This window comes from Physella acuta, unplaced genomic scaffold (assembly GCF_028476545.2).
Source record: "Physella acuta isolate Inbredline_101_S28 unplaced genomic scaffold, ASM2847654v3 ptg000604l, whole genome shotgun sequence".
NCBI classification, from domain to species: Eukaryota; Metazoa; Mollusca; class Gastropoda; family Physidae; genus Physella; species Physella acuta.
The window spans coordinates 740,049-754,308 of record NW_026732123.1 but is presented as its reverse complement, the minus strand read 5'-3'; the positions used below and the strand labels follow the sequence as shown (position 1 = coordinate 754,308).

The 14,260-nt window shown below is 34.9% G+C and overlaps 1 protein-coding gene across 1 annotated transcript in view; it reads left to right on the top strand.

Moving 5' to 3' along the window:
* Positions 1 to 522: 522 nt before the first annotated feature.
* Positions 523 to 14,260, top strand: part of LOC131947722 (forkhead box protein C1-B) — a 37,590-nt gene continuing 23,852 nt past the window's right edge. The window contains exon 1 of the mRNA XM_059309010.1: positions 523 to 814. Within this exon, the coding sequence (XP_059164993.1) occupies positions 651 to 814 (164 nt within the window). The 5' untranslated portion in view covers positions 523 to 650. The remainder of the gene's footprint in view (positions 815 to 14,260) is intronic.

The window sequence follows — 14,260 nt, the reverse complement described above, 5'->3', positions numbered from 1 at the left end:
ACGCATCATTGCTTGTTTTTCCTGGGCGAGTTATTGGACTAACAATATTTGACACAAAATCAACAACTTCATTTCGTATTATTCCAAGGATTTCCTCGGACAATATTCAAAATATATCTCGAACTAGTCTAGTCTCGATTCTAGATCTAAATAAAATAAAATTTAATTCCGTATAACGCGAACCGTTAGTTATAGATCTAGATCTAGAGTCTAGTAGATCCAGAGTGAATTAAATTTTCGCGAAATCTTCTTCAGCGTATTAACAGTTGTAGTCTACGTGAATATATATATTGTGTGCGTGTGTATTTCGTAATGGATAATCAAGATTTAATAATTAAGTTTACAAATGATCCTTACGCAACAAAATTGGAAAAAATTCTCTGTTGAAATATTTCTTCAATATACAGTTGTGGTGCTACAATCACGGGCCTAATTACAATAAGATCTAATTTAAAAACGTGTTTTTTCCCTCGTATGCGGGAGATCTAGATCCAATAGTTTGAAAAATGGTCATGTTTACGTAAGCGATCAAAGTAGAATTAAAATCATTCGGAGAACTTGCAGTCTAAGTTTTTTTTTTTAGATCCTAACCCCCCCAACCGTTTTCAACGTCGTTCTACGATCACCTCGGGTCGCCCCACCCCCCAGCAATGTTGGACATGCAGACGGTAGGGCTCCAGTCACCCTACCCCAGCTCGGCCGTGGGCGGGATGGGTTCGATCCCCAACATTTCTATCGGGAACATCGGGAACACGACGGGCCTGGGTCTCATGTCGGGACTGTACGGGGACCAGAACTATTACAGGCACGGCGGGTAAGTTTTTAACTACCCACTTTTTATCTTTTACACAATTTTTAGCTTTTACACAATTTTTATCTTTTACACAATTTTTAGCTTTTACAAAATTTTTATCTTTTACACAATTTTTAGCTTTTACACAATTTTTACCTTTTACCCACTTTTTAGCTTTTACAGTTTTTATATTTTACCCAGTTTTTATCTTTTACAGTTTTTATATTTTACCCAGTTTTTATCTTTTACAGTTTTTATATTTTACCCAGTTTTTATCTTTTACAGTTTTTATATTTTACCCAGTTTTTATCTTTTACAGTTTTTATATTTTACACAATTTTTAGCTTTTACGGTTTTTACCTTTTGCACCCGTATTTATCTTTTGTACCCAGTTTTACGGTCTTTTGTAGCCATGCCATTTGTCCTTTTACTTAATTTTATCTTTTTTTTTTGTCTTTGTAGTTTTATCTTTCTGTATATAACATTTTTTTTTTTACATCTAGATCCTAGATCTAGAATCTAGATCTAGATCTATTTCTATCTGAAACCTTTCCCTTCAGTATTCTAAGTAGATCTAGATCTAGATCTAGAATATAGAGTCTAGTTCTAGAATTGTACTAAATTTCCTTACACTTGACAAGACTTAGATTTCTAGATTACCCATTTTTTTCTTGCCGGCAATTACCTTAACATTTTATCAATCTCAATTTATCTCTAGAATTCTAGATCTAGATCTAGATTGTTAAATTGTGTAATAACAAATTTAATCTAGATCTCTAGATCTATGCCTAGTCTTTAATACAAAATGTAAGCACCGTGTTCAATTAGGGCATTTGGATCTCCAAATTAGAAATCTGGAGGATCTAGTTTGCTAGCCTAGATCTAGACTCTAGATCTCTATGTATAATCTAGACTTAATACACTATTACACTCTTGGTTAGAATCTAGTCAAAAATATTTAAAATCTAGATCTAGGCCTATTTCTATACTTTATCTTCATTAGTCCAAGGTTGTTATTTATTTTAACGGTTCACGGGAATGAGTCACAATTTGAAGATTGTCACACCCCACCGTGACCATTTTATCTTTGTTTTCTGACATTTACCTATGATGATAGATTTTAATATGCAGTTTTAAATTAAGCCTATCAACTAGAATATGAAGCTAAAAGGGTCAGTACATCGTTTAAATATACTCTACCTAGGGGCCCAAGTAAAGTAGTGAGATGTTTCCGCTAGGCCTCTATGTGTTAGACTCTGTGTTTTGTTGTAGATCTAGATCTAGTTGTGCAAACACGATGATTTAAAAGAAACGCCTTAATAAAGAATCGTTTTTGTTAAGTGTTTCAGTTGTTTGGGTCTAGATTTTTTTATACACGTGTAAACTAGGCTTATTACATATGAACTGTATACAATGTACACAGTAGCCGGTACTCTGACCATTATACGTACACAGTAGGCTGTTACTGACTGTTTACAAAATACAGATTTTAGGCCTTAAAAAATAGGCACAACGAAATAGTAGCCTATTAGGCCTAGGCTTGGTGCCGATATTATAGAGTAGCCTACACGCCTACATTTAGCCTTGAGATCACCAGTCTCTGAACAGATATCTGGTGATTTAGCCTATCCAGACGCAATTCAAATTTAGGGCCGAGTGCCTAGAGTGAAACTTTTCGACGGAAGCAAAATATAGTAGGCCCTGGTGTCAAATAGGAGTAGGAAGACGACCCGGCTTCATTGGTCTTAACACAGTTTTCTTCTAGAAAATTCTTGCTGAATACAGGCTTTCCGGGCCCACCTTTATGTGTGGCTCACCTTTATGTGTGGCCCACCTTTATGTGTGGCCCATCTTTACGTGTGGCCTATCTTATGTGTGGCCCATCTTTACGTGTGGCCCACCTTTATATGTGGCCCGTCTTTATGTGTGGCCCACCTTTATGTGTGGCCCATCTTGACGCGAGGCTCTATAAGGCTGCCTAAACTATCCCACCTCTCGTATTGATTCGGTGTCTCTATGGCCATAGACGTAATGTTAATAATCTAATAGCCTAATATAGAGCCTAATGAATACACCGAAATATTCAAACTAAATTCCCTTAGAAGATGTTCATTAATTTTCTTTGACAAGAACACAAAGATATAGGACAATCACAAAGTAAATTGTGACAATTACGCTGACGCTATAAGGCCTAGTCTAGCCTGAAATCATATACCTTCTAAATCGTATGAAATCCTACCCAAAACCCGTGGCTAGATCTTGTAGGCTTAGGAGGCCTATCTGTACAATTTGGGCCACTTGAAGACGCTGATCCAACTAATGTAACAGAATGGCTGTCGTTAAGCCTCTTGTGTTCATGTAAAAAAAAACAGACAATAGACCTACAACTGCACGAAGATATACAACTGCATTTTTACAAAGTTATACAAATACATTCTTACAAAGTTATACAAATACATTTTACAAAGGAATCCAACTAAATATAACAAAGGCACACAACCATGATTGTACAAAGAAATACAAATTCATTTACAATGGTAGGCTATACAGCTACATTTTACAAACGTATATTACTACATTTTACATTTGTAAGCGTTAAGTTATTATACTTATGAACTGTTATCATACCATACTTTATTGAACACGCATTTTAAAAAACAAATTTCACAGAAAGTAATTTTTATTACATTGACTCACAATATTTTCTTAACTAATAACAGAATTCTTCCAAAAAATAATTTTTATTTCAACGAGCGCTTGATGATTTGTTCAAAATACTCTTATATAGGCCTATAGTCTATTTCTAAACCTTTAACTATTTCTTCTTAATTAAAAGCACGAAATTTGGTGCATTATTGTAGTTGAAATTGCTCTACTCTAATTCGGCTCTGTTGCATAACTTAATTACAATTATTTCAACTCTTTTAATAATAAGACGTCTTTGAATTTGTGATAGACAAACACTAATCTTTGTAAAATATTATAAAAATCATACATAAAATGCTAGATGCAATCACTTAAAATTTTACTTTAATCTTACATAAATATAAAATCACTCTTACATAATTTATTTGCCAGGCATTAATTTTTGTTGTCGTAATTTAAGCATAATTTTAAATACAAAGCACAGTATGAAACATGCCGGCTAAATCTTAGGTCAAGTGTTGCCGGTTTGCTCTGAGTAGCCGGTTATTTTCCGATTCATTAATTGGTAAGCTGAGATTTACCGTGTAAGTTTATTGTAAACTTGACCGGCTAAACCAGACACAACTAAATGCCGGTTAAACCAAAGTTGAGTTACTGCCGGTTATACCAAAGTTGAGTTACTGCCGGTTATACCAAAGTTGAGTTACTGTCGGTTAAACCACAGTTGAGTTACTGCCGGTTATACCAAAGTTGAGTTACTGCCGGTTATACCAAAGTTGAGTTACTGCCGGTTATACCAAAGTTGAGTTACTGCCGGTAAAACAAAACTTGAGTTACTGCCGGTTAAACCAAACTTCGAGTTACTGCCGGTTAAACCAAACTTGAGTTACTGTCGGTTAAACCAAACTTGAGTTACTGTTGATTAAACCAAACTTCGAGTTACTGCCGGTCAAACCAAACTTGAGTTACTGCCGGTTAAACCAAACTTGAGTTACTACCGGTTAAACCATACATGACTTAGGTCCCGTAAAATCCGGCCCTGCTTACTGCCGGTTATGCTGATCTTTGCGCCCCACCCGACTCTGATTTTAGCCGAACGTCTAAAAATGTGTGTTCACTTGTCAGCACACTTTGAGCGGCTAATTAGAAAGTATTTTGTCAATTCTTCAAGTTTCTCATAGGATTTTATTTGGTTAGCCCGTCCAGAGCCTTTAACCGGTTAACTTAGTAACATAGTCTTTAACCGGTTCAGTTAGTAACGTAAAGTTTGACCGGCAGATCACCGGCTATCTGAAATAACACGGCGATTACCAACTAATTTCATAACAAAATGAAATCGACAAGCATAATGCATTTTAAAATTTTATATGACTCGGGTATTCATTCCAACATAGCCTTTAGCCGGCTAGTTTTTATGTCGGTTAGGCCTAACCGGATGTTTGTTATGTACACAAACATCATTGGCTCAATTGAACACACAGCTGTGTGACCTCGGTGTTTAAAGGTTTAACCACATACTATCTAGCGTTAACTTACGTCATGACATATCGAGAGGTGGGTGGTCGGACCTCATACACATAGAGTAATCACACAATCATACGCACAATGTCATCACACAATCATACGCACAATGTAATCACACAATCATACGCACAATGTAATCACACAATCATACGCACAATGTAATCACACAACCATACGCACAATGTAATCACACAACCATACGCACAATGTAATCACACAATCATACGCACAATGTCATCACACAATCATACGCACAATGTAATCACACAATCATACGCACAATGTCATCACACAATCATACGCACAATGTAATCACACAACCATACGCACAATGTAATCACACAATCATACGCACAATGTCATCACACAATCATACGCACAATGTAATCACACAATCATACGCACAATGTAATCACACAATCATACGCACAATGTAATCACACAACCATACGCACAATGTAATCACACAACCATACGCACAATGTAATCACACAATCATACGCACAATGTCATCACACAATCATACGCACAATGTAATCACACAATCATACGCACAATGTCATCACACAATCATACGCACAATGTAATCACACAACCATACGCACAATGTAATCACACAATCATACGCACAATGTAATCACACAATCATACGCACAATGTCATCACACAACCATACGCACAATATCATCACACAATCATGCGCACAATGTAATCACACAATCATACGCACAATGTCATCACACAATCATGCGCACAATGTAATCACACAATCATACGCACAATGTAATCACACAATCATACGCACAATGTAATCACACAATCATACGCACAATGTAATCACACAACCATACGCACAATGTTATCACACAACCATACGCACAATGTAATCACACAATCATACGCACAATGTCATCACACAATCATGCGCACAATGTAATCACACAATCATGCGCACAATGTAATCATGTAATATAACGTAGCCTAATAAACAATAATTCGTATTGAACTTTATTGCTCATGACATAAGGTTAGGCCTATTTGGGAGGTTGTTGTTATTCCAAGAGTAGGTCTATAACCTATTTACATAATCCGCAAGGGGGTAGGGGCCTGATCGCTATGTGTGGGCTAAAGACAGCTGCAGGCTGTCGCACAAATCAATGGCGCACACACTCGCACAATTGACGCACAAATATAATCACATATAACAATGCCGCTCACACAATCGTACAAATAACGCACAAATATAATCACACACAGCAATGTCGCTCACACAAACGTACATGTGACGCACAAATATAATCACACACAGCAATGTCGCTCATACAATTGTAAAAATGACGCACAAATATAATCACACAACAATGGCGCTCACACAATCGTACAATATGACTCACAAATATAATCACACACAGCTATGTCGCTCATACAATTGTAAAAATGACGCACAAATATAATCACATACAACAATGGCGCTCACACAATCGTACAATATGACTCACAAATATAATCACACACAGCAATGTCGCTCATACAATTGTAAAAATGACGCATAAATATAATCACGCACAACAATGCCGCTCACAAATGCCGCACAAATATAATCCAACACAACAATGGCGCTCACACTCGTACAATTGACGCGCAAATATAATCACACACAATGTCGCTCACACAACCGCTCCGAGAAATAACACACACACATAACCGCGCATAACGATGACACATAACCACCAAAGCGCACTAAAGACGCACACATAAATATGCACACAGAAATGACACGCAAACCCAATCGCACCGTAGAACGACGAACATTTTTAATTACGCACATGCGCACACATTAGTACTTAAATAAACGCACACGAAAAAAACCGCTCACCGTTTATAAAATCGTATCTAATACTCACGCTGAAATCGGCACGAGATTTTGGTCATTCTCTCAACACAAGTTCTAATTTTGAGTATCCTTGATACAAACAATCTATCCTAAAAATCCTCAACACACAACCTCCGAGTTGAGTACATACAAGTCACTGTTTCAGCCCCTGGCTTTACTAATGTTTTGTTTTACTTGGATTAAACCTTTTCAGTTTTTTTTACAATTTTATTTTCAATTTTAAAATGATTTTATTGAATTATAGAGAAAAAAATTAAAAAGAAAGACAACAAATTAACGCTTTCGGTAATTTACAAATTATATCATTTTAAAAAATATGAAATTATGATTAGACCCTAAGACACATTTGCAGATTTTGGCTTTTTAAAATTTTTGGTTTGTGGTCCGTTGTTAGACTATTGTCCATGCGATATTGTCATACAGGATATCCTGCTCGCGAGATGTGTGATACAACACGGCAACAACAAGACACATTCTTTTATACATACAATAGCAATTTTACGCAGCAAATTGTAACATTAGAATTAAAATGTTTTCAACAAAAATAATTGTTTTATAATTGTAGTTTATACAATGGCAATTTTAGGCAGCAAATTGTAACATTAAAATTTAAATGATTTAAGCAAATTAGTTATTTTATACTTTTGATTTATACAATGGTAATTTTACGCAGCAAATTGTAACATTAAAATTTAAATGATTTAAACAAAATAATTATTTTATACTTTTAGTTTATACAATGGTAATTTTACACATCAAACTGTGCACTGAAATTATATAAATATTAAAAAAAAATGTTTTATTCCTGTACTTAAACAATGGAAATTTTTCGTATCAAATTGTAATATTAAAATTGTAATGTTTTAAAGAAAATAATTTATATTTTTAATAGTTATTTTAATATCCATATTAATTACGTATTCTAAATTATATATAAAATATTAATTTGCATAATGACGTTAACACAAAATATTTGCAAAGAAAAATGTACATAAAATAACATGGACACAGTGTAATATCTTAATACATATTATAATACAAAAATAAATTTAACACATATAAAACAATAATAAGTAGTACTCCATATGTGCAAATACTAAAACTTTATATAATTAATTATTAAGCGATAAAATATGAAAATATACAATGATATTAAGAGAGCCTATACACCACAGTTAATATACACAGAGGTGAAAATAGATACAATTTAAGAATATGAAATTTTTAAGAATTAAATCAGCCTTCACAAAAGCTAAGAAGCTAATATAAAATAATATATTCACTAGGCCTTATAGTTGATTGTATTTCTTTGCATATATCCAAATTTTAATATTTGCAAAGAAATTAACTTACTTTATTAAATACATAAATATATATTTTTTTTACTTTACATAATAATTACTAACAAACTTTTAAAAATAATTTGGATTGTGTGGTAAAATATTTTTTTTCTGACTATGTCATATTGTGGTTAAGTCCTTTGATTTGTAATCATATTGTGAAAAATTCTTTTGAGCTATTTATAAATAGTTGATTGAAGAAATTGCCCATTTCCTTTGTTCGAAATTACTTGTATTAAAGATGCAATAGATTTCCGTGCTCAAATCAGAATAGCTCGTCAAGTAGTTGGGCCTAGGGGATTTCTATTTCAAGGAATTGATTGATGGATTTTATTCATTCATGAAAAGGGACGTAATCCATGCCATTGTGAAATTTCACTTGCGGAATTTAGTAAGGCGCGGTGGGTATTGCAAGTGTATGTTTACTACGTGTTTATGTGTAAGTATGTATAGCTACACGAGGATGACACATGTGTACAGGGAACACGTGTGTGCTGGAAAGTGTAGCAAATATGACACATTTAAGTATGATTAGTACATTGGTTGAGTTGAGGTTACGATAGAATCCCACTGGGGTTATTTAAATCACACATGGGCTTTTTTTCTCTTATAAAGAAGATTATTACAATAAAGTCTCATTACAAAAAAACCGCAGGGCCCTCATCCCCCCCCCCCCCCACGCACAGAACCGCAAAATCCGCACCTACACACAAACACGCACACTGACCGCACACCACACACACATTCGCCAACACACACATGCATATGACACCCGCTCACAAACACACCCTTCACACACACACGCACACACGCACATACTAGCCGCAAGGCATACACCCCTACGCCAACACACACATGCATTTGACACCCGCTCACAAACACACACACTAACCGCACGACACATACCCCAACACAGATACATACATACATGAAACACCCACCTTTCACACACACACTAACTGCACGGGACACACTCTAACACACACATACATACACACATACATTCCCCCCACCCAAACCCTGTGTCAACACATGAAAGAAATCACACACCTGTGTCAAACCGTATCATCGCGACACGGCGCCGTGTCACACCTGACCGTTAACCAATTACCTGTGTCACACCGCACGCTACAGTTACCCTAGGCATGACCCCCCGACCCCCATGTGATAAGTGTGACAGCGGACGTCTGAAGACCCCCCGACCCCCATGTGACAAGTGTGACAGCGGATGTCTGAAGACCCCCTCGGGCTGTCGTTGCTATTGGTCCATGTCTTGAGACAGCCATGTCTTGAGACAGCCATGTCTTGAGACAGCCATGTCTTGAGACAGCCATGTCTTGAGACAGCCATGTCTTGAGACAGCCATGTCTTGAGACAGCCATGTCTTGAGACAGCCATGTCTTGAGACAGCCATGTCTTAAGGTAGTAGCGCGAGATCCCGACGCTCAACGGCAATACACGGGTTCGCATTTTACCGTGGAGTCAACGATTTGTGCGGTATGTCCAACTGACACAACGGCAATACACGGGTTCGCATTTTACCAGGGAGTCAACTATTTTTACGGTATGTCCAACTGACACAACGACAATACACGGGTCCGCATTTTACCGATATGACCAACTGACACAACGGCAATACACGGGTTCGCATTTTACCGTGGAGTCAACGATTTGTGCGGTATGTCCAACTGACACAACGACAATACACGGGTTCGCATTTTACCGATATGACCAACTGACACAACGGCAATACACGGGTTCGCATTTTACCGATATGACCAACTGACACAACGACAATACACGGGTTCGCATTTTACCGATATGACCAACTGACACAACGGCAATACACGGGTTCGCATTTTACCGTGGAGTCAACGATTTGTGCAGTATGTCCAACAGGCAAAACAGCAATACACGGGTTCGCATTTTACCATGGTTTAAACTATTTGTGCGGTATGTCCAAGTGCTTTTTAACGTGAGGTTAAATTACAGTTCGTGGTTAAAAAGCTTTTTAACTTTTCAGGCATGACTAAGTGAAAATAGATTTTCATATTTGATTAAATCAACCTATAGCCAAATGTGATTTCCTACAACTATACATGATGTGGTAATTGTAGTTAACAGCTGTTAGTAGGCATGTAGCAATAACAATACAACAGCTTTGATAGAGTTTAAATATTTTCATACATTCAGAAGATTTTAATAGAAATACAACAGCTTTAATGGAGTTTAAACTATTTTATAACATTGAAAAGATTTTTATATTTGATATCTACAAAACTTTTAAATTCATTAAAAAATTTCGATCAAAATACATCAGCTTTTGTAGAGTTAATGTATATATATATATATATATATATATATATATATATATATATATATATAAAATTTTTAATAGACATACAATATCTTTTATAAAGTTACAAACTATTTTGTGTATTAAAAATATTTCACTAGAAATACTTTTTAACTAAGAACTTAATAAACTATAGTAGAAATACAATGATTCTATAGAAACAAATGAATGACTGGAATATCGCAGTTTATTTCCTTTTTTTCTTTACTTTGATTCACTCAAAATTTAAAAAAAAAAATTAAGCACAGTATGCACTAAACCCCAGATAAGTAGCGGTTAAAACACATGCTAAACTGGACTAAAGCTTCGGCAAAAAAAAATAAAAAATATCCGGAGAAATTTAGACGGTAACTCAGGTGAATCTTGATTAAATCCAGGTAATTCTGGAGGGGAAAAACCTGGAAAATCTGGATTAACCAACTGCAACCGCTTTGTGCAAGTTCATGGTTTAGTAGGGCGATTACCTCAGTACACTACCCTCCTAATATAATTTCAGGAAATTTTTAATGGCAGTGAAATTTCGACATTAAACCCAGAACAAACGCAATTCATTTTCGCGGGTAACCATTCCTAATCCAAAACATTAGGTCTACCCCTGGATTTAACCTTTAACCCAACCGTAACTGAATAACCGTCGTTTCTCAGATTCGGTCTTTCGCTAACAAAACAAAATACCAACGTTGAAAAGTTCTCTAAACCTAACCCATGCACATGGTGAATTAAATAACCGTCGTTTCTCCAATTTCGGTATTTCGTTAAAACAAAAAAAAAAATACTAAATTTATTAGTTATCCAACCCAAACCTCTACACATGGATTTTTACTTAAGTGTTACCGGGACGGTACAGAATATTTAACTTTTTATGTTCTAGATGGGCTGCATAACTCGAAAAGTAAACATCGAATATATGTACAATACACATAAATACATACATACATACATACATACATACATACATACATACATACATACATACATACATACATACATACATACATACATACATACATACATACATACATACATACATACATACATACATACATACATACATACATACATACATACATACATACATACATACATACATACATACATACATACATACATACATACATACATACATACATACATACATACATACATACATACATACATACATACATACATACATACATACATACATACATACATACATACATACATACATACATACATACATACATACATACATACATACATACATACATACATACATACATACATACATACATACATACATACATACATACATACATACATACATACATACATACATACATACATACATACATACATACATACATACATACATACATACATACATACATACATACATACATACATACATACATACATACATACATACATACATACATACATACATACATACATACATACATACATACATACATACATACATACATACATACATACATACATACATACATACATACATACATACATACATACATACATACATACATACATACATACATACATACATACATACATACATACATACATACATACATACATACATACATACATACATACATACATACATACATACATACATACATACATACATACATACATACATACATACATACATACATACATACATACATACATACATACATACATACATACATACATACATACATACATACATACATACATACATACATACATACATACATACATACATACATACATACATACATACATACATACATACATACATACATACATACATACATACATACATACATACATACATACATACATACATACATACATACATACATACATACATACATACATACATACATACATACATACATACATACATACATACATACATACATACATACATACATACATACATACATACATACACAAAGATGTTTCTTTAAATAAACCCATCGATACCCCCCCCTCCACTTCACTAAAGGTGCACTACAAACAAATAGATGAAATTAATTAGTTAATTATCACCCGTCTAATCAGTCAACTGGTCATTAGTCAAACGGTAGGTATTTGTGATCACGTTGTATGACAGCGTTGTTAGCGTGCCGTTAATTAGACGACCCTTAAGTTGGGCCAGCTAATTGTCATTCTTAGGACATGAATCTCTTGAGCTGTACACGGATCTACAGTCTAGTTGTCTATATATGGTTCCATATGGGTAGTGGATGTGACTCAAAAGGTCATTGACACATAATACAAATGTAATATCACACACACACAATACAATTGATACACAAGAACCAAAACACAATGATCATAATGTAGTTTACTGCCAAGCGAAAGGACTACAAAAGTAACATTACCAATACACAACCCCCCACCCCCCCCCCAAACTCCACCCACGTCTGCCGATCAAGTACATGCTAGAGTAACGTCTGCTAGCTATATTTACCACCCACAGCGTCATGGCTATTCAACGGTCATCTTTCCTAAAAAGTCAATTCTAAACTTTTTTAGCCATATTTGGTTCTAAATAAAACTTATTAGCCATATGTTCGATTCTAAACTAATTTTGTTTTTGCCAAATCTCTAAATTAGTTTAGACATATCCTACGGTGTTCAAAAACTAAACTTTTAACCTCATAACTTTTTTGAAACAAACATTTAAACCCCATACCCCTAAAGATAAACCTTTTAACTACGAACAACTTTAAATTAAACATGTTAATTAAGCACATGTAACTTAAAATAAAATAAAACAGTTTTACCCTTTACCACCTAAAACTAAACCTTAATACCACTTACCACTTTAAATATTTTAACCACTTACAAGTTATACCTTTACCGTTTAGCCGTTTATTGCTTCAAACTAAACCTTTTACTAACTACCACTTGTACCATAAACAATATGTTGTAACGATTTACCACTTTAAAATAAACCTTTTAGTCCAATATTTCGTGAAACTAAACATTTTAATATCTTACCACCTAAAACTAAAGCTGTCATACACTTACCACTTTAAACATTCTAACCATTCACTACTTAGATCTTAACCTTATATCCATATACCACTTTAAACATTGATTTCCACTCATCACTTTAAACTAAACATTTGTAACTATTTACCACTAACCGCATGTCACTATTTACCACTTTAAACCAGGGGTCTCCAAACTACGGCCCGCGGGCCGGATGCGGCCCGCGAGGTCCTCTCACGGAAAAAAAACGTTTGTTGGCGATGGCTGAGGAACTTGCCCAGAAAAATCAAAGACATGCCCGGAAGAAACTGGCCCCCGAACTGAAATTTGATAGTTAACGCGGCCCTCGGACTGAAAAGTTTGGAGACCCCTGCTTTAAACTAAACATTCTAACCTGTTGTTACTTTGTACTCAAAGTTAATCGCCTCTGTTTCTGAAAAAAAAAATCTGCATATTTATTGTGTTAATTAATTGGATGAAAAATAAAAAAAAACACGAAAATTTCGTTTTAATCATTACAGCGAGATTAAAGAGAATGCGTGAGTAGTTTTGGGGCCGTTAGAGGAAAATATTTTTTAGAACACGTCTCGAAACACACAACACATGTGTTCTAATCATTTATACACTGAAGATATACACAGTTTTTCACACAGACACACAATCATCTCTCTCTCACACACACACCAAACGCGCATACACAGTGCACATCATTCGAA